The sequence below is a fragment of the Rousettus aegyptiacus genome, unplaced genomic scaffold, assembly GCF_014176215.1.
Source record: "Rousettus aegyptiacus isolate mRouAeg1 unplaced genomic scaffold, mRouAeg1.p scaffold_m13_p_8, whole genome shotgun sequence".
Classification (NCBI taxonomy): Eukaryota; Metazoa; Chordata; class Mammalia; order Chiroptera; family Pteropodidae; genus Rousettus; species Rousettus aegyptiacus.
The window spans coordinates 44,807,626-44,829,836 of NW_023416311.1; the positions used below are offsets into that span (position 1 = coordinate 44,807,626).

Here is a 22,211-nt window from a genome sequence, read left to right on the forward strand (position 1 = left end):
GGGGGATTAAGTATAAATTGGCAGTTATAAAATATAGTCACAGGATGTAAAATACAGCATAGGGAAATTTAGTTAATAATATTGTAATAACTACATATAGTGCCAGGTGGGTACTAATCGAAGTGAACACTTTGTAAGTTATATAAATGTTTAATCACTATGCTGTACACCTGAAACTAATGTAATATTGAATGTCAACTGTGATTGAAAAATAAAAAAAAAAATTTAAAGAGCCCATTATTAGATTCTACATTTAAAAATGTATATATAAACTAAATATGCACAGGCCAATTCTTTGATAGGAAAAACGAAGATACTATCCATCAATCTCTAATTATATTTATTTTCTATTAGATAAATTAATATATTTTTTTTATTTTTACAAATTTATTTTATATGTAAGGTAGCTAGCTACATTAACATAAATTTAAATAAAAATTTAAATGTATTTACATTCTTGATCAGATTGCTTTCATTTCATATATACATTTTAGCATCAAGATATTTAACATGCATAATGGTCAACAAATCTTCCTTTGAAAACATAAATCCTTACAAATAGATGCTCTACAAAATAGTCTATAATATATTTGTTCTAATTTTGGAAATCTGGTTAATACAGAACCTACGAGTGCCTGTTAAAATTTAGTTTTATTTTAGAAATAATTTGCAAACGTAAGCATGTTTTTCAAAGGATCCAAAATTAACTGGCCCATTACCATATATAAAAGTTACACACTAACTTATCCATTACTTAGATATTTTAAGAGAAAATCACCTGGTATCCATTTAGGTCTGTATAAAATCTGTTTTGGCTGTTTATGCTAGAAGAAATTCTCATTGCAATCTCATAGTTCTGTTCTTTTCGGATGTCCACAATATTTGAAACTTCCACAGACTGTCCTTCTATTCCTAAATTTAAAATAAAATACACATTAATAGAAATTAATTGCCCCACTTAAATATACTACACAGAACTCCTTCCAAAGTTACATATATTTTCCTGTTTTCTACCTCCTATCTACCATCTCTCATTTGCTAAGTGATGTCACAATTCACCTCTTCTTTTTTCTTTTTTTAAATATCATATGGTAAATAACATTTATTCAGGTGTACATACGACTTAAAGGAAGGATGTAGAGGTTGGGATGAGATAAATGTAGATGAAATATAACATGCAAATGATTCTCCAATGAGTTCTAGAGGGGAAAGATGATATTAAATGACAAAAGTCAGCCCCACTACAGGCTAGTCCATCTCGTGTCTTAACTGCCATTCTCCAACAGAGCCATTTGAGCCTACTTCTTCACCATTCTCTCCTTAACACACTGGAAATGATGAGCAGTGAAATTTATACTTTGTTGGTTCAAGAGACAGTATATTATTGCCCATGATCTGTATCTAGGAAAAGAGATGGGAGATTCGATGAGAGGATTTATGGCTGAAACTGATATTACCATATTAGTATTTTGGAGTAAAACCTGGAGAGCTCCCCAGAAGTTAAATCAATTTTAATTAAGTTTAGTATCTCTTAGGACTCCCTGTTATGGAATATTTCATGGTGCACTTTGCTATATAAAGCAAAGGACAGTTTGAAAAGGTCCCAGATGTATTAGACATTTTTTTTTTTTTTTGATTAAGCCTAAAGTGTTTACTAATTTCTATCTATCACGCTGCCCTAACTGCATTGCCAGGTCCTTGGTGAAGCTTTGGGTCTACTTCAGAGATTGAGAGAGGAGTTATAAAGAAACTCAGCATTCTTCGTACAGGTCAATTGTGTATAAGAGATATTACAGGATCTTCTAAGAAGGAGAGCAATTAGGAAAGTGGTCGAAAGAAGAAAGGCTGGCCCTATCCTATTTCATACAGTGGAATTTTTCTGAGATTCCGAGACACTTACTGGACACTTACCTGCAGTTGTTACTCATTAACTACTTCTCTCTACTCGCACACAATCTGTCACTCTGTGCTGATAACTAACACACTCTTTAGACCAGCAGTCCCCAACCTTTTTGGCACCAAGGACTGGTGCTCCTATGAGAATCTAGTGTCTGATGGTCTAAGGTGGAGCTGAGGCGATGATGCTAGCTCTGGGGAGTGGCTGCAAATATAGATAAAGCTTCACTCCCTTGTCCATTGCTCACCTCCTGCTGTGCGACTCCATTCCTAATGGGCCATGGACCCGTTCTGGTCCATGGCCTGGGGACTAGGGACCCTTGCTTTACACGAAGAGGGCTGTGAAATGAAAAATGGGGAAAGGAAGGAAGAAGGGAGTAAGAGTTTTTCTAGGAGCCAAGAAGAAATCCCCAGAGCTTATTGAAGATAACAGCAAACAGTTAAAGGAAACTTGAATATGTGGGATTTGTGGAAAAGAATGTTAGTGCAACAGGTCTAGGTACTATAGGTTTATTTGAATAACAGTAGAAATTACAAAGTATAAATAATAATATGGTGGCAATACTGAACAGGCTGAAACCTCCATCAACAGAATTTTTGGAATGCTCACAGGAGTTCTTTTCTGGTAGATGTTGCTCTTCCAACTTGGCCTCAATCAGAGCTAACTTCGGTTCCTTACTATGTTCATAAAGCTTTTGAGTATGGTCTCCACGAGCAGGGGTGCCTTTCCCCTCCCCTGTTTTATGGCCACAGTCTGAGCCACTAGCCTCTGTCAGTTAAATATACACCTATATCTCCTCCTGAAAATTTCCAGAAGAACCTGCCAAGATAGCTGATCCAACTATCTCTGCTACTATTGGAAAGTTAAAAAAAAAATCACGCACACCAAACAATGTTATCTTCTTTGAACTAGGAAATCTATTACCTTAAATGCAAATTTTGGTTTCAGTATGCTTATGTTAACTAGAATATTGTTCAAAAACCAAAAGAATTGTATACTGAATTTAATGGACAAGCTTCTACAAATGAACCAAAAATACTCCAAACACAAAATGCAGGAATAGGGATGATACTACTCATGTAGCACTGGGGAAAACAGCAGGTAACGAGTAAACTCTAATCTACTAAAGCATTTGTAGGGTTCTTAGCACCACTTTATGTTTTTTTCCTCTCTGGGTATTCTGTCAGGGGTCAACAGAATACAAGAAATAAAATAAATAGTCTTAATAAAGAAGAGCATTGTTAATTTCAAGTCATGGACCTCTGGAAAACAATTACAAAAACATGCTTCTGAAAAAATCAATAATTTCACCTTACCTCTAGAAATAATAAATTATTTCCATTGAGAAAATCATTTTTCTCCAAATCAGTATTATGCTCAAATCCTGTTGTGGCAATGAGTGCTTAAAGCTCCTTTAAAAAGAGCCTCTATGTCCATTGACAGTTCAGCAAGACATCAATTTAAATTCTGTGCCAGAAGAGACTTATTTAACGTAAGATCAAACTTAATATACGTGTATGAATAAACCAAATAACACCTGTCATGGTAATAAATGCAAAGAGGTATCCCTGAGTTCTCAAAAATAATTATTTTTTAAAGAAGAATATGTGGGAAGAAGAGAGAGAACTGCCAACTTCTCCTATTCCCTAAGTGAACCATGCTATTCCCAAAGAAGCTCATGGAGTTGAGGGGAGAGGTCATGGGGAAACAGGAGTACAAACTCTCTGGTCCCCGGGGTCTGCTGGGTCTTTGCAGTATGTGGCAGCAAAAGGTATTTTTACCAAAGTGGTTCTACCTGAGCATGGATAACCAGGGCTTTCTAAGATCCTCTGTTTTTCCTTCATTCCTAGGAAAGAAAATAACTCCTACTTTATAAGAGTAGTTCATGGGGGGTGATGCCATTCTCAGGTTTCGACAAAGAGAAGTAAGTGTCGTCTTTCTGTTAACGGCTCACATATGCCTTGTTGAAGACAGTACGTAGACTGCGTATCCTTATTAGAACGGGCCACTCAAGGTAGTAACAAAGCCTGCCCACAGATGAAAAGCTACAATAGAAAAGCCGAAAGAGTCTTTTGACTGCTTTTTTCTTCTCTCTTCCCTGGGGCCTGTTAGCTTCTCACAGAGTGTCTTACACATCATCTTTGCATTCCAGTTTTTAACAATTTGGGTATGTAGTAGGTGTTAAATCACTATTAAACAGAATTAGTTAAGATGTGAGACTGTCCTTCATTATGCAGAAGTGAGCTGACATGGGAAAAAATGAAAGGAATAAGGTAAAGAATGACCTGATGACAAAAGCTAATGCGGTGCTTATAGAGTATAATAAACTTTATGCTGAAACTAGATACAAACATAATAGTGTACATTTCTGCAGGTGCAAGAGGGAGAGAGACAGAGAGAGAGACAGAGAGCGAGACCGAGACAGAGAGAGAGACAGATGGACAGAGAGAACATGCACAGGAGAGAACAGGTTAACTGTATTATCTCTCTTGAGCAGTGGATAGAGGTCAGGCACAGATTCCAGAGAAATTTTATTTTAGATTTATAAAGTGTAAATTTTTGTCAAGAGTATACATATACATTATTTGTATTTATATACATAAATATTTTGAAACATTTTTAAAAGAAGAATATATTCCAAGAAGGCAGCAGGAAAAACTGGAACGAGACAGGCACAAGATCAGCCCGGGAGGCTGGGCTGTGTCGCAGGGAACATGCTTCAGGACTGCAACAGTCTCAGGCTCACAGGGTCCTAGAGTTACTCTCAAAATGGTGTTTGTTCTCTTTAGAGCTGTCTCCTACTGGGTGGAAAATGGAACTTTGCTATCTAATTGTTGTCCTCATCCCTTTTCTTTGAATTTGTGTCTGAACCATCGCTGGCTGGGCCATCATCACTTTATAGCAGAGGTAGGACAATAACGACGGGCATAAAAAACAGAGATTTTAATTTTAAATATCTCCCTCCAATTTTGAGAGCATTTTGTTTTGTATTTAAGTCATCAAAAATATAAAAATACCTTTACTACTATGTATTTACTTTTGTGATGTTGTTTTTGTGAACTTATGTAACTTAATTGGGAGTTGACACTCATGGTTATTAATGCTTTTAGTTCAGCATATATATTTGAATGGCGACTCTCACAACAATGGTAAATTTAGTAAGTCAATATGGAGATGTTTCTAAAAATCAAATATTTTTATGACTATATTTTTTTAAAAAAATCTGAATATACTAAAAATAAAAATGGTAATATTCCTGCAACTGGATGACCTTTTTCTCCATGTTGACTTACTCGACTTATCATCCATTATAAGATCTAATTTATTCTTTGAGGTACTTGCTCATTTCCAGGTCTGTAAATGTTCACATTGATTATTTCTCCACAAGTGAAAATTTCAACATTTGCTTTCATGAATACATCCCAAGTTTCAAATTTAAAAAAATGATGATGCATCACTTTGTTTTATTTATAAAGCACTGGATAAACAACTACCGATCAACTTATAATAAGCCAAGCACAAGTCTACACATTTTATGCTTTTCCTTTTAATAATTCTCACAATGACATAATGTAAATGCATACTAGGAAAACTATAACATTTTGATCATATGGATTGAAAATTTTGGTCAAAGATTATACCAATTAAGTGTGACATACTTAACCAAGGCCTAATAACTGAAAAATACACAACAAAACTAGGAAGCTATCTTTTTTTTCTAATAAACATTGATTTTAAGAAACAAGGTTTTTGGAAGCTGTGTTTTAGGGGAAATGATATCTACATGAGTAATATTTTTTAACCCATTTCTCGTTTAGAAAAAAAAAAGTGCAGCTCACTGTCAGCATTAATTTAATTTTACATACACACCCTCTTTGAGGCTGAAGCAAAACTGTTCTTTGAGTTATTTCTAAACAGAACTTATTCCTAATCCTAATGTAACAAAATATATACATAAATCAGATTCATCAAATGAGTCGCCAGCTAACAACTCTTCGAGAATGATGTTAACATCATGTGTAGAAACACTATATTTTCTAGGATTTGACATTTTCAGCATTTGAGAATTACTATATTTTGTAAATGGAAACGCCACTACTAAAAACAGAATGCTATAAACAGAATGATGTAATTTGTTTCCAAAGATTATCGATATACTAGAGTAATACGAAAATAATAAAAGTGAGATATTTCATGGCAAACTTTGGGGGTCAGGTTAGGACTGTAATCTACAAGTTTTCTCAGGGTGAACACTGCAGGCACAAGCACGGCCAGTGAACATTCTTGGGGTAAACGGGAAATGGGTTAAATCCAAGAGATACAGGTCTAGCTAAAGCCTTCCCTTAGGAGGTGAATAAAACAGCTCACAGCCCCCAGAGACTTCTGTTACCTTCCCCATAGTGCAGACTTGGGGTGGCCGAGGACAAGAGAGGGAAAAATCCTGGAATAATCAGGATGGTCCGTCCTTACACGCTCCACACTGACAGTCATTCTGCATTCACCTACTTCCTGTTCTCCTAAGCACGCGCCTTCTGAAGGTGCCTTTAGTCAGGGAGCTCGGATTCCATGTCCTCTCATTCCTTAAGCTGATCTGCCTGAAATGGACCTGCCACGGAAGCATGTGGCTCTTCCTTTTCTTTTTACCACACTTTCACTATTCCTTTTCCAAACTCAAAAAAAAAAAAAAAAAAAAAAAAAAAGGCAGCAGCTGCATTACCTCTCACTCACCCTAACTCTGGTGGGGGCTGAACAAAGACAATTTGAAATATCAACATATAAAGAAAACCAGAAGTCAACTTAAAAATATATAATGGCTGCAGAGTTCTTCAAATTCTTATATGAACAAGGGAATCTCATCTAACCAACATGGTTTCATGATATCCTTTTTCCTCCTTTCTGCCAATCAAGTGACATTTCTTTAAGGCTTCACATCTCAACAACTCAATTTCTTATCAAATCTTTTCCAACTGTCCCACCCACCCCTCAATGACCACTCTCATAACACTTAACTGCACATCCTCTTAAGGAGATAACAATATTTAGTAAGTGCTAGGCTTTATGTCTCTTGAACGGTTAACCCTCTAACACTCCTATGAAGTAGACTCTGTTATTATCACCATTTTCAGGATGATGAAACAAACCAAGGTCTGATAGTTAATAACAAGGACAAGATCAATCAGCTAGTAAGTAGCTAAGCTGGGACAGAAGCTGGGATGAAATGCTGGTGTCTGAGTTTTTTACCATCAGACTTTCCTTGGGTCTCCCGCCCTGTAACCTTCATTGGAGTTTAATACACTTTTATGGGGGATGCTGTTTCCTTGCTAAGAAGCTATGCCTTCAATGCAGCAGCTGCTGTCAGCCCCCAAGATAACCTCTGAGTTCTGATTTTGTGTAACCAGAATGTGCTTATAGTCCCTAAAATAACCTTCTCTTTCATGCCTGTAGGGAATAATCAGCTCCGACACATAGCAACTTATTTCAATTTTTAAAAGTTCCAATTAACAGCAAAAAAATCTTTAGCAGTCAATTGCATATTATGATATTCCAAAAATGTCTTAATTACTTAAGTCTGCCTACCCATAACTTACTTAATCCTTTTTACTCTTAAATCAAACTAAATATGGAATGTAGTCCTGGAAAAAAATGAGAGATTGATTGCAAACTCTTTTAATATCCTCATGGATCTTTTTATGGAAGTAAAAACAACTTCAGTGAAGCTCTGAGGCCTTGTTTACAAGGGGGAGGATTCCGGCGATGGGAATTCAAGCAACTTTAGAAGATGAATTTAGAAGCAGGGAGTCAAGCACCAGAGAGACTACATGATACTAAATTTTGTAAAGACTCTGTGATGGATATACTTTATTGGTCATCTAGTCTTTCTACAGTTTAAGTAACTGAGTCCCTAAGAAAACAAAAAATCAAAGTCAAGGTCACTCTAATTTGCTTAGAGGTGAAACTGGATCTCTAGAATTTGGATCTTATATTCTAATACGATTCCCTTACACATTTAACTAAATGGAATTCATTATGACTCTCTATAAGTCAAGGGTCATATTATAAATTTATTTAGGTATATTTAAAACAGATAAAAAAAAAAAAAACCTAAGCAACTTGTCTTTGATTGCTAAATATGCCTATGCAAGGGAATTTTAAGTCACTTCAGCCAAAGGAAAGTCTTTTCTTCCATACTTTTTGATGGCAGTTCATTACATTTTACCTCCAGGCTACTTGCTTTCTTTTAGCAAGATCCATTACATACAGTACTCTTATAATATGTTGGTAGAAAATAGGCTAAAGGATTGCATTTAAGGTATTTCTCCTAAGAGTTGAAACATGGTTTATACACACTCGCTCACTAGCTCACAAACACCTGCCCAGGAGAACATGGTCCCGGCAGGGGGTGGGGAAGGGTGAGAGTAAACCTGAAGGTATACATTATAACAGATATGGAGTCTGAACCTTATGCCAGTAAAAATGTACATGACACATTAGTAACCCATAGCAATCTAATTCTTCAAATTGGCTGCTGATGTCAGAAAACTAGGGCACCAAAGTCTAATAATTACAGCTCTGAAGACAAATGAAGCCACAGCAAGCAAATGTCACTTTCTGACCATTGTGTCACTGCAAGGTACATACTTTTTGTGATGATACAGCATCAAATATAGCACAAGGGGATACAGGGGCTTCTGCTTGTATCGTATTCTATCTTCTAATCCAAGATTAACGACAAAAGCTAAAGTAGCCTATCTGGTTAACATTTAAAGCTTCAATTTAATGAAAGATGATTACACCACAAGAAAAATTAATTCCCACCTCTCCCATCTTTTCCTCCAGAAAAATATTATTTTCTACAAATGAAATAATCTTTTGGAAATCATAAAATAGTTCTCAAAGGACATTCATTAAATACAGTCATCATGAAATGGATTTCTTATTTAACCTGATAGAAGGCAAAGCATTTTGTTTCATTAGAAATACCCGAAACCGCTCTGATCTTTTGGAGCTTTTAAAGCTAGTGAGCACAAGATTTCCTCTAATTTAATATTTCTAGAAATCTTTTGAATGTAATGTCTGAACGATAATGAAAAGAAAAATACAGTGCTTTTTAATAGCTGGAGTGATGCTAAGAGAGAGTTTGAACAGCAACTCTTACTATTTTCATCATCTAGAGAAAACGCAAATAGAGAAACTGAAGTTAAATACCAAACCCAAAACAAAACCAGGCGGCGGGGTTGAACCCAGGCCTTCCTTTTGAAACAACTGATTGTTTCAGAATCAGTGACCCTTTGATGGCTATATCTAAGTGACCACCTCGTCTTTCTACGTAAATATATAATTTGGGAAACGTTGTTTGATTTTGTTCTTGATTCTGTTTCCTCCTGAGGCATAATTTGAGCAAAAGTTACTTTGGGGAGAAAAGAGTCAAAGAGTAACTGAAAAAGAGACTGAAGAATTTAGGACTATTTCGTCAGGTCTGCATTACTTTCGTTTTTTAAAAGAATGGCCCAAGTAAACTAAATTTAAATTTAGTTTAATATAGACATTCAAAAAAAGACAATCCATAACATTGACTCGTATTCCATTTCTTTACTCATGTTGCCAAGAGATAACAAAATCTTTTGTATAATTAACTGGTTTAGTAAACTAACTCAATTGTAATATGTAACCATACAATAGTAGTAGCCTCTCTTCCCCAACAACCATTTATTCTGGGTCATATATTTGGTACTAACAACCAATAAGCTCTAGTCACTAACAACACTCCTCCAAGTAACTGCATCTGGTCAGTTTAAAAGGGGCAAAATTAGCATATACCCAGAAAGTTTAATAAGTTAAATTCGAGAATAGACATTTGTTATTTTAAGAAATATTAAACAAAAGTCAATCTACAAAAGCATGGAATTTGGCTGAAGTTTTCTGTACCCAGGATGAAAAGCCACATTCTATTTATGCATTTTGATCATTCGCCCAGATGCCTGGTTTACATGAGGCCAAAGATTAAAACACTGAAGAACTTTCAAGTATTTCTTAGTACAGATGCTTTGGCACAGCATAACCAAAAACCTTTAGAGTAGCTCAAATGCCTAGGGAGTCAAACGCTCAAAAGACTTCACGACTTTGCTATAGGTTTTGATTAGTGATTTAACTAAAACCCCCATGAACCAGGATATAGACAACCCGAGCCTTGCTTTATGAAAGATATGAATAGATGGAAGTGGGTCTTGAAGGCTACTGAGAAAAAGATCCACCTCCACAATCGGGCCAATTCTCTTCTAGGAGGGAGACTTGTTGAGACAGGCTCAAATACGAACGTGGAAGGGTATGTATGTTGTTTGGAAGAAAGCCTTTCAGGTATCTCCATCTCCCATCAACTACTTTCATGCTGGAAAAAAAAAATGCTCTGGGTTTGAGAAAGTGAAAAGAAAGATTGATACATTGCTTGAAATAGTTATATATGCTGGTTTCAGGTTCAATCAAGGCAAGTATAGTAAAACTGATCTGGAGAAGCACTCTAAGTTAACTTCACATTATACCTAAGTTATTTATCTGTCATTTCCCACTAACTTCTGAAGCTTTCTGCTTTCAAGCCACAAAAATTAAATATTAGGGAAAAAAGTGCCTCAGGTCAAGTTTATGCCACCCACTGAGACATCCAGAGACAAACTGAGGTCCGTGTATTTATTTATCAGTATTGTTATGCTAATACCCTAAGTGCCCTATTCAGAACAACCCCTGTTTCTTAACTGACTAATCTGAGTGCCAGCACTACCAACCAGGAGTGAGTTAAATCTTGGTGGCCTCTGATCCTGTTAACGAGCTATTAGTGTTCTTAGCAGCATTAGTCACAGTGACCAGGACATGAAAGCACCCGAAGTGTCCTAAAATAGATGACTGGCTAAAGAAGCTGTGGTACATATATACATACAATGAAATATTACTCAGCCATAAGAAGAGATGAAATACTGCCATTTGCGACAACACGGATGGACCTCGAGATAATCATGCTATGTGAAATAAGCCAGACAGAAAAAGTTGAAAACCGCATGATATCACTTAAATGTGGGATATAAATCTAAAAAGATGAAACAAACATGATGAAAAACAGACTTATGGACATGGACAGAAGACTAGTGGTTAATGGGGGGGTGGGCAGTGAGGAGGTAGATAGGGTGAAGGGGTCGAATATGTGGTGACGGAAAGAAATGTAACTATGGGTGGTGAAAACGATGCAATACATATATGACTTACTGTTGAATTGTACACTTGAAACATTGAATTTTGTCAATCAATGTCACCATAAAAAAAAAAAAAGCTATTAGTCAGCTTCTGGGCATTTCCAACTGCCGAGAAGGGGAGAGGAGAAAAGATAAGTATTTAGTTCTAAGGAGTGTGTGATTGTTGGAATAAGTAAACAGGCATATTAGAGCTATTAATTTCCAGATTGACCACAGAGGTATGATGGCAAGCTAAACTTATATCTACAGCAGCAGAAGAAAGCTAAGTTACAGAAATCATCCTCTGATATAAGATCCATATCTCTTGGACAACCCGAAAAACTAAGATGCTGCAGTGACAGTGACAGAAGCAAATAAAAGCAAAAGCGATTAAGCAAATATACTTGACTGAGAAGTTGAAATTTTCTGACGTGCTGCTTCAGCATTTACTCTGATACATGGCTTATTCTTAAATATAACTGATGAAAAACACCGGCAAACCAAGCTTGATGACATAGGTCTAGGTCTGCACCAAAGTGGGTGCCATGCTGTACTCGAGGAAGAACTTGTTTATTAAAAGACCAATAGTGTTAAGTGAATTTAAAAGTAGGTCAGTGCATCTCCTGTCTGATGATGCAATTTTCTGCCCAGAATTTTGTTAATCAATGTCACCATAAAAAAAAAAAAAAAAAGCTATTAGTCAGCTGCTAGACATTTCCAACTGCTGAGAAGGGCTCTCAAAGAAGTTAAACAAAGGCTTGAACTACAAAGGGATGGGTGGTCAAAAATATTGTTTCTGACTAACTAGAAGTTTTGGGAAACTCAATAAAAGATTATTTCAGAACTACAGACTTTCTTGTAGGTAGAAGAATGATTGTAGATAACTGCAGAAGTCACATTTAGGACACAGATTTACTGTCTAGTATAATTTTCCCCATCTTCCAGAAGACCTTTTACTTCTTGATTCGACCTACGAATCATGGGTTATTCTGAAAACATATCACATTACTAACGAAGAAGTCATGTGAGAAAGATTATCCATACCCAAAATTCTAATAAAAAGCAAACATTAATGAAATTTGTAGTTTAAAAAAGTTAAATAAAAGAGAAATTAAGTTTAGACACTGAAATTAGTAAACTAAACTTCAGCTAAGAAATACCCTTTGATTCCCCACAATACCTAAAATGTAAATAGTACCTGCCCATGTATCTTATCATTATTTTGTACAATGCTTTATTGTCTATCTGGTATGAAGACTCAGGGAATGATATTTTTCCTTTTCTAATTTTTTCAGCTTATCTAACAGCAAAGAAAAATTTAAAGTGGCATTTCCATGAGGTCCTTTTCTAAGAGAGTTGATACTATAGTAAATGGCACAGTTATTGGGATTAAATTTGCGGTTGGAAAAGTACTCCATCCTGAAAACACTGAACTTGAAATCAACCAATGTAACTACAATTCCAAGAGTGTTTGGGAACCAGAGCTCCACCCAGGTCTTCTGGAGGGACTAGTGCTAAGACCCACAGTTCAGTTCCTAAAGGGATAAAAGGCTATCTCCTATCGGTTGGTTAATAAAGATGCTGCTTAACACTGTCCTAAAGCAATACACAATTGCCTGATTTTATACTCTAACAGTTAAAGAGTTGTAAACAAATAGAACTAGTTTAGAACATTCTTTTAAAGCTAAATTCCAGTGATACTTGCTATTGCAATACATTCTATATTTAAGGCAGGCCACGTGTGTGTGTGTGTGTGTGTGTGTGTATGTGTGAGTGAGAGAGTGACTCACTAATTGAAAACTGTATTTGATATAATTTCCATTCTATAAAATAAAAAAAAATTATTTTTATATCTTAGAAATAAAGTTTCCAGTTAATGAGCTCATGACTAAGACTAATATTGCTGTAGAAAAGAGAAGACATACAAAAAATATATATATATATATATGTAGTAAGAGTTAACTGTTGTACCATTTTTGATTCTCAAAGGGCAAATATTATATTTTAAGTCATACAAGAAGTATGACATCAAGTTTAGACAGATTATTATATCATCTCAAAAAATCAATTGCTAATTTATTAAAAACAACACAAGAAAAGCAAGAATTCAAGAACCAGTCAGAATACATGTTTCACATCTATGTTTCTCTGTTTTCTTACCCTGTATGTTGTACAGTCGGACTCTATGGGTAACATGTTCAAAAAAGCAAGTCACATCAGAATAAAACTTTCCACGTTGCACTCTGATAAGGGGCAGTGTTGTGTAAACATAAGGCTGAGGAGGAAATGACATTTTTAAGAAAAATATTTTGGCTTTAACTTTTCCAAGAAATGCTTATTATAGTTTCCAAAATGGCAAATACATATCACCTGACATTTGCATATTTAAGTAAAAACCAAACCTTACAAAGTATCAGAATACACACCGCTATAAAAGTTGAATATAAGCGTTTTGCATTTTACAAAAATGGCCGAAAATAGAAAATAAAGTGTACAACTTGATTGGCCTAGTTCTACTAACATTCCTCCCAGCTATAAAAATTTCTCATTAAAATCCTTCCATATGGTCCATATGTTATTTATTAGAAGGAGCAATCTTTATACATCAGTGACATTTTTCTAGGCAAACATTTATTACAATCATAGCCCCCTAATGTTCAGGGAGCGGGGCAAGTGGTAAGGATGACCAGAGGGAGCCACCTAAATAAACAGGAAGCAGGATTCTGAAACATAGTTTAATTACAGCTAGGTCTACTACTCTATAAACATACTGCCCTTTAACTTGAAAGAACTAGCTGAATATAAAGCAAATTTATAAACTTGAAAAAACTATGGTAACCACTGATTTAGTTTTCATTATTTAGAATTCAAGAAAATATGGGACTAAAACACATAACTTATGTAATACAGGAACAAATTTCAAGCATTTATGAAGTTACATTTTCTAAAGTATTACATATTTTAGAAGTTTCAACAGTAGCATATAAAAAGCTAGGCTTGCAATGTGAACTACTTAAGTAGCATAAGATTTTCAGAACTGTAATTTTCTTCCATATTTACTTCTTTGGCTACAGAAAAATATCTTGAAATTAATATAATGGCTTTATAGTTCACAAAATTCTTGCACCTAGTTACCACAGAACTAGAAATTAATGGGGGAGGATGAAACCTGGGGTGGTGATTTCTGGGCTCTTCTTATCTTTCTGATATGTCTAGCTGCCTCTTTCCCTGATGTTCTTTTATTTTCTCTTTGTAAACATGATAATTCTCTTTATCTCTCTATCTAATATTAAAAGTACTTAAAGGTAATTTACATAAATTAGTTACTATTATCCATGCATATATTTCACAGTACAGCTACTTTTTTTTTCAACGTATAAGAACAGTCAATCAAAACAAAACGGCTAATGACGAAAGCCGTTAAGTGAGAAAACACTGATACAGCTTACAGATAAGATCTACTGCCCATTCTGGAATGCCTACTATGTGCTGTAGTTTACCTTTAATTCCTCACTGAATAAAAAACAACAAATAACAACAACAACAAAAAAAGTAGAATCCTTAGCACAGCCAACGCAATCCTTTAAAATCTATATTTGATTTTGTGAGCAGGCTTTTCTAAACTGTAGAACAAAAGTAACTTTTTCAGGCAACAAAATATGTAGAACATATAATTTATCTTGAAGTGGAGAAAGCCTGAGGGAATCTAAATAAAAAAATACAGACTTGACTGAACAAAATTTAAAAACTACTGTAAAAGAAAAATAAAACAAAAAATTAACAAATTAAATCACACATTGACAAAATTTTGCAATATATGAAAAAGGGTTAATTTTACCATATATAAAGAATACATACAGATCTATAAAGTCATACCAATAGAAAAATGATCAAAGAACTTAAAATAAAAGCTCACAGAAGAAATATAAAAGATAAGTGTAAAAAAAGTTTAATAAGTTTTAATAAATAAAAAAGTTTAACCTCACTAATCATCACGACAATGTTAACAGCAAAATATTTTTCACCTATAATTACAGGTACAGCTTTTAATATGGCTAATTCTTGGAATGGTATATTAGAGAGCTACTCTCAAAAAATTCTGGTGGGAGTGACTATGTAGTTTTTTCTAGATAAGAAGTACATATCAAAATCCCTAAAATGCCTCATCCACTGACATAAAATGACTCTTTCAGAAAGTTATTCTCAGGAAATAATGCTACAACGAAAGCTCATCACAATGTTACCGCGGTAAAGCAGCGGCAGAAAATCCACATATGCAACAATAGGAAATTCTCTTCCACACAATATAGCTATCAACTACAGTCACTGCGTTATACATTGGATTCTCAGTCCTTATTCATCTTACAGTTGAAAGTTTTTAAACACAACAGTGCATATTAAAATTGTTTTAGAAGAATTTACCATCAGATTGTCAGCACTGTCACAATGAAAAATATGTAATGCAGTAAGACAAAACTTGAAAATTGGGGGAGAAAGGGGAATGTATAAAATAAAAGACTAAAAAATACATCAAAATGCTGGCAGTGGTTTTCACGGGCTTATGGAATAGTTGGTAAATTTTGTTTTCTTCACACTCTTCTGCATTTTCGAAATGTGCCAAAATTGACACATACTATCTTTTCAGTCAAGGGGTGGGGGAATTTTTTTTTTTTTTTTAAGTACTATAAGTTAAGAAAAATAGCTCGGTGGGTAATCTTACTTTTCTAGAATAACTCAGTTTATTAGCTTACCTTGGCTTCCCCATCAGGTAAGAAGAGGTAGGCACCGCTTTTGTCCTTTTTAGTTGTGGTCCCATACCATGAAAACTGTACTTTTACTTCATGACGTTTACCATCTTCTTTATTTATAATTTCCTAAAGATAAAAATTTTAAAGGCAATGCACTATTAAGACATTAACGATGTTCTTTCTAGTTCCATGTATATGTCAATTAAAAAATTACCTCATTGAAAAATGCTAACAGTCTCTAATATTCATAATTCTTAAACAAATACCCCAAATTTTACACTCCACCCTAGAATTTAACGCCTTCACAATAGAGACAAAAAACCAGAACACACTTCATCAAGGAAGAGATACACAAGACATCTAGACCAGTGCTTCTCAAACTTTATACAGTAAAGGAGTAGGCTTACTTTCTATTTCCCAATTGCATGAACCAATACTTTGGTAAGGTACAATAAAAATGAGATACCATAATATTAAATTTAAAGTTACATACCAAATATACACTCAAATCTTTTATCATTAGGTTCGGTAGGTATAAATTTACTCTGTCAAATTGTTTTCAGTTTCTGTAAATATTTCTAAATAGTCATAGCCTCTATACTTATCTTGTGGATCAGTAACAAACAGTTCACAAAGCAGCACCAACCACGGACTACACTTCTGAAGAGCAGGTGGTCACTATGGACCACAAGAAGAAGGTTCATAAAGTTCATTCATCCTTTCTCCCAAAGTATTGGTGTAGAATATTTCTCTTCTGCATAGTAATCTACACACATTAAAATAAAATGATAAACCTTGTATGAATTTCAAAACATACCTCCATAAGCCCAGACTGACCAAATCGAAGCTTAATAAAGGAGTTCTCTATAGTTATAGCCTCTTCAGCACCTTCCATATTCTTCATGTTGAAAATTCCTTTATAGTCTATGTTACTGTTATACAGGACATATTCAGCTAAATGTGGATTTGAACTTGTTGATTGTGAAATGGTATATACTTGCAATCCCAATGGTGGCATCTGTGCTGGAAAAGAGATCTTTAAAAGATAGAAGAGGAAATGTGTTAAAGAAAAACGTAATCTGAAAGGAAGACCATTTATACTTTTAACGAAAACAACAAACTACCATACTTTTTAGAAAGAGAAAATAATATTATTCTATAAATATTCTGATAACACACAGGTAGAATATCTATATCTCAGTTTATCCAACTTCAAGTTGGCAGGACTATCAAAGGCATTAATGTTTTCACTCAGTAAGTGAAATTATGTGACCGTCCTCAATTGCCCTATAGAGCTCTTAATGAATGTTCAGAGGGGGAAATTCTCTGTGATGGTAAGAGCTTACTGTGAACAATGATTTTTCTTAATTATTAGAGATCTTTCTACAATACTAAATTTCGGTACATTAAAATTAAAAATGGTCAATGCAATAATATAAATATTAAGCACAATAGTTCAGTCAACATCAGCCATCAAATGTCTGGAGTCTAGCAGACACCAAACAAGGCAGAGGACATACCTACTAAGCTATAACAGAGGATGTACACACTATAAGACAAGACCCCTGCTTTCCAAGAGCTACCATTCCATTTTCTAGTTGGAGTATTTACTATAAAAACTGACCAATACTGCATTATACTTTTCATTTCTACCTAAAGGATTATAAATTTATTAGAGCAGCCAGCAATAGCTTTTAACAAGCAGAAGCAAATCTCTTTTAGAGTTCATAGCTTATGGCTGTGTCTTCAGAAGTATGGTTAAAATTATAATCCAGACTCTAGAAGTTCAATCTTTCTAACGATGTCAGGGTTAATACTGCTTATTTTAAGAAATTTTCCCCCCAAATGACTGTTACTTGAGACTAGATTTTTCATAATCGTATTTTGAAGAAGAATCTTACTTATTTTAGGAAGTCCTTCTTTCATGATGTATTATGTCTCTCCTTTGTAATAAAGAGTTAAAAGTATCCAAAGTTATTTAGAAGGATTATTTATCTCAATTTCAATATGTGTAACTGTCACTGAGTTAGACAAAATATTTCCAAATTTTATGAGTAATGATTACTTCATTACTTCAAGAAAAAGTTACAATATACATACTTACGAAGATCTATAATACACATACTAATTAATATATCCCCATAAGAACATATAATATACATACTAACAAAGATATTAAAATTTTAGGAAACACAGGATCCATTTTCCTTTAGTGTCACTTAACTGGCTAGTTAAACCCTCTGGTTCTTACAACTTTAACCACTTCATATACACCAATTTGATAGTTCCAGAGACTGTGTGTGTGTGTGTGTGTGGTACATATAAACTATATACTGGCTATGCTTTTTTAATGATGCCTCTTTAAATTCTATGGCAAAAACATACCTTGTAGGCTGTCTGTGAAACAGTACTTCCTTTATCCCAAACTGCACTCATTTGAATTTCCACAGGCCTTCCTGAAGCGGAGGACACTTGTACTGTGGGGGAACTCACATGTACCGATACCACCGAATTTCGTTCTTGTTCTGAAGGATTATAGACCACAAGATACCTGCAAAAACACGTGCTTCACTAGTGGGGACTCAAAATATTTTTACTCCTTTAATGCTATTTGTAAGATCTCAGCTCATAGAGAGTCAACACGTGGAGAAGAATTATAAAGAACATTCTGGTAAAACTCTGGGAGGACAGGCAATTTCATCACAACAAATACTGTACAATACAAAAGGGTAATGAAATTATGACTCACTTTCTAAGAATAAAATGTTATACAAATGGAAGACATTAATAGAATTTTAACAAAGTTATTTCTATGCCCCAGAAAACGACCTGTATACAGATGGTTTTTTTGATCTAAAAGAATCAGCTCTATACAAGTAATATCTTGATCCCTGCCTAATCTTGCTGAATATGAAAACACATGTCCGCTTGCAATTTAGCCATAATTAATTTCAATTAAAGTTTTGACATTTATTTTAGACCACTAAAACGCATCAAAAATGTATAGTTATACACGTAGAATCACATAATTCATTTGTATATTTTATATACAGGGAACTCTTTTCTTCAAGAGTTAGTTGATTCTGGGGGAAAAAAAAAGGTCATTTGAAGTAAGCCACTTAAAATAGAGGCTAAAATGTTATAATAAACAGTGGTGGAAAAAAAGATTTGATTGGGACTTAGTAAGACAAAGGAAAACAAAAACTATTAAAATAAGTTTAGGTAATATCTGCAATTCTTAGAATGAACAAAAAATGATTGACCTGAGGTTTGTGGCAGAATTTTTCCAACAATATTTTATACTAGGACATTATGACACCCTTCATATAATATTTAATTTTTGCAGGATGGTTCTAAACATAACTATATTTGTAAAAATAAAAAGCCAAGGACTTCATTTTCCTAAAAATTCTCTCTCAATTCTTAGATAGTCAAGTAATTTTCAGATAAAAAACCTATCATCCTTGATTTTCGCAGTAGCATAACTCTGCCAGCTCCCCTCATTGTTTCATGGCTTTGCCTGTGAATAGAAATGTTCAGCAGTTCCCAACCTTTTTGGTACCAGGGACGGGTGCACCTATGAGAATCTAATGCCAGATGATCTGAGGTGGAGCTGAGGCGGTGATGCTAGCGCTGGGGAGGGGCTGCAAGTATAGATGCAACTTTGCCTGCCACTCACCTCCCGCTGTGCGGCCCGATTCCTAACGGGACACAGACTGGTACCGGTCCTTGGCCCAGGGGTTGAGGACCCCTCTCCTGGACCATGACACAGACTTCGCGAAGTCTGTGGCCTTTGAAAGATTTATGATTTTACTTTATAATCAATTTGCATTGCATTATCTTTAATTTAATCAAAGGATATTTCAAAGAGGATATTTGACCAATAATATAATTTACTGATTCATTACTGAATATTTTCATGATCAGAAATATTTTGTTTTCCTACATAATTTTTAAATTGTAAGAATACAGAACTGAATAGTCAGATAGCAACTGCTTCTCTTCCTGAGCCACAGTATCTGTATCAAAGAAGGTAGAAGCAAGCAGCATTTATTGAGTGCATACTCTATATACATGTTCTATAAATTTCAGCTACATTAAAAACTGTTCATTAAAAAATAAAATTAATAGCTACAGTGATCAAAACTAAAGAAAGGACAACAGGAAAACACAGAGATAAAGAAAAGGGGATGCAGCATAAAATTTATAAAATGTCTGGCTTATAAACTGCTTATCAGGAGAAGCACTTATACTTAAAATAATATTCTGAAATAATTGAGATTCCTTATGTATACGAGAGAAGAGCAGCTAAAGCCTGTATCTACAGAGGCCACTGAAGCATCCTAATACTAGATTAAAACTCACCCTATCCTTCTTTTTTTTTTTTTTAATCAGTTCTCAAGGAGAGTGAGGGTAATGCCCGCTTGAGAGAGATGCTTAACAGACTTACCTGAGGGACCTGTCAATCTGTTTGCACCCTCCCACTGCCCTCTACCAGAGGTTACATTTCACCTGGCTGTTGTCCTATCACAAGCGCATTGGAGAATCACAACTGCCAGGATTCACTGTTACTAACAGGACTTTACTATATTCCTAAGGTGCACTGGGGAAGAAAAACAGCTCATCCTTGGCAACAAAGATATTCGAATCGGTGTCCTAAAAATGAGTGATTTACTACTGAACCTTAAAGGCTTAGAGCTATTATGTGAAGAACTCTAGAAGACATGGTCTGAATACTTCAGCCAGTCTCTTAACTCTGCAGAAGCCCCGAGGCACACCCTGGTACTGAGGCTAGAATTCCTACTGGCAAGTCCTTTGGATGCTCCACTACATAGAACTGGTCAGAAAGACTCTGATAATAAAATGCAACATGAGCCCAAGCAACAAATCAGGTAACAAGCATCTAGAACACTGATTCCTTCCCATGGGGGGCGGGGGAAGACTCACATTTAAAGCAAATAATAATTTTAACCATACGTTTGGTTTTGTACAATATTAAATCACTTTTCATAAGCTGTAAACTAGGTTCTGTTTTGTTTCGTTTTAGCAGCTAATTAGTATTTGACCATAATGATGTTTCTACTGTACTGAATGATTATGTAATTATCATGCCAGGAATCTATTCAAAAACGAAAGTGTGTAGAGTATATAATGAGTATAATGCCACACTAAGAAAATAATTTTTTAACATAATTAAAGATTCACAGCATGTTCTTCAAGTGCATCACAGCACATATTTATCTGACACGCACAAACTCCTATCTATGTACATTTTTAGAAGAGTACAGAGAAAGCATGATTATATACAAATTATATTTCCTTTGGAAATAAGTAAACCATCACAAAATAACTAAATTTTTATTGTCATTATCATGTTTGGCAGTCAAACATCTGTTATACTGCCAGTATCCCCAAACATCAACCCTTGCAAACCCTTCAGTTGTGAATGGAACCAATGGGTTTCAACATCATAATATCATGATCACTAAGCCCCCACAACTTGGAGTTATGGGAAATTATCTCAGTTCTCTACACACAAGGAACAACCCTCACCTCATGAAGACAAAGCTTATTCATATGTTACCTGCCAATGAATTAGAGGGCGGAAGATGATCTACTCTGGTAGAAAAAGGAATGGAGAAAAATGAAAGGCCATCTGCATACTCATGTCAAACTGGGAATAAATTTCTAGAAGAACTAGTATTCCACTGTAAACATGGTTCTGTCCTTGAACATGAGTATTATTTACAATTCTCTCATCCCTTTTGTAGAAATGATTCATGTCATGTTAAGAAAGACACTGTGGCAATCTAAGTCCTCAGTGCTTGCTATGAACAACAAACTAGCACCACATGGATTTCCATGCAGGACGGATGAAGGACAGAGTGGAAGAAATGTGCCCCTTTGTCAGAGTAACCTTGGCACTATCACTCACAGAGTATGCTAGGCCTAGTCCTCTGGCTTATATGGGCAACTATGAGATACAGCCTTTCATCTTTCCCACTAGACGGATAAGGAAACTGAGGTTCAGTAAGGTTAGGTATGTTGGCAAGACTCACCTAGCTAAAAATGACACGACAGTCTTACCCCATCTTTTTAACCACTTTACTAAAAGGTCAAACTTATAAGGACCTTTTGACAACTGAGGTTTCCTCCGGAGATTCCCTTAGCTTCAAATTCATATGTGAAGAACTTTCTCCTCACCAATGCCAGAGATCCCCACAGAGCCTCTCTCCTCAGGAAGCTCCAGAAGAGCAAAAAACTATTTACAGTTTGTGTACATTATACTTGTGAGAGAAAATGTATAAACTGGAACACTGACAGCAAAACACTTGCAATATATTAAGG

At 35.1% G+C, this 22,211-nt stretch overlaps 1 protein-coding gene across 1 annotated transcript in view; it reads right to left on the reverse strand.

The window, feature by feature from the left end:
• MAN2A1 (mannosidase alpha class 2A member 1) overlaps positions 1 to 22,211 on the reverse strand; it is a 147,246-nt gene that overhangs the window by 25,492 nt on the left and 99,543 nt on the right. Inside the window, exons 13-17 of the mRNA XM_036225366.1 lie at positions 18,249 to 18,414; positions 16,681 to 16,899; positions 15,867 to 15,989; positions 13,276 to 13,390; positions 779 to 912 (exon numbers count right to left, since the gene is read on the reverse strand). Of these exons, the coding sequence (XP_036081259.1) occupies positions 779 to 912; positions 13,276 to 13,390; positions 15,867 to 15,989; positions 16,681 to 16,899; positions 18,249 to 18,414 (757 nt within the window). The remainder of the gene's footprint in view (positions 1 to 778; positions 913 to 13,275; positions 13,391 to 15,866; positions 15,990 to 16,680; positions 16,900 to 18,248; positions 18,415 to 22,211) is intronic.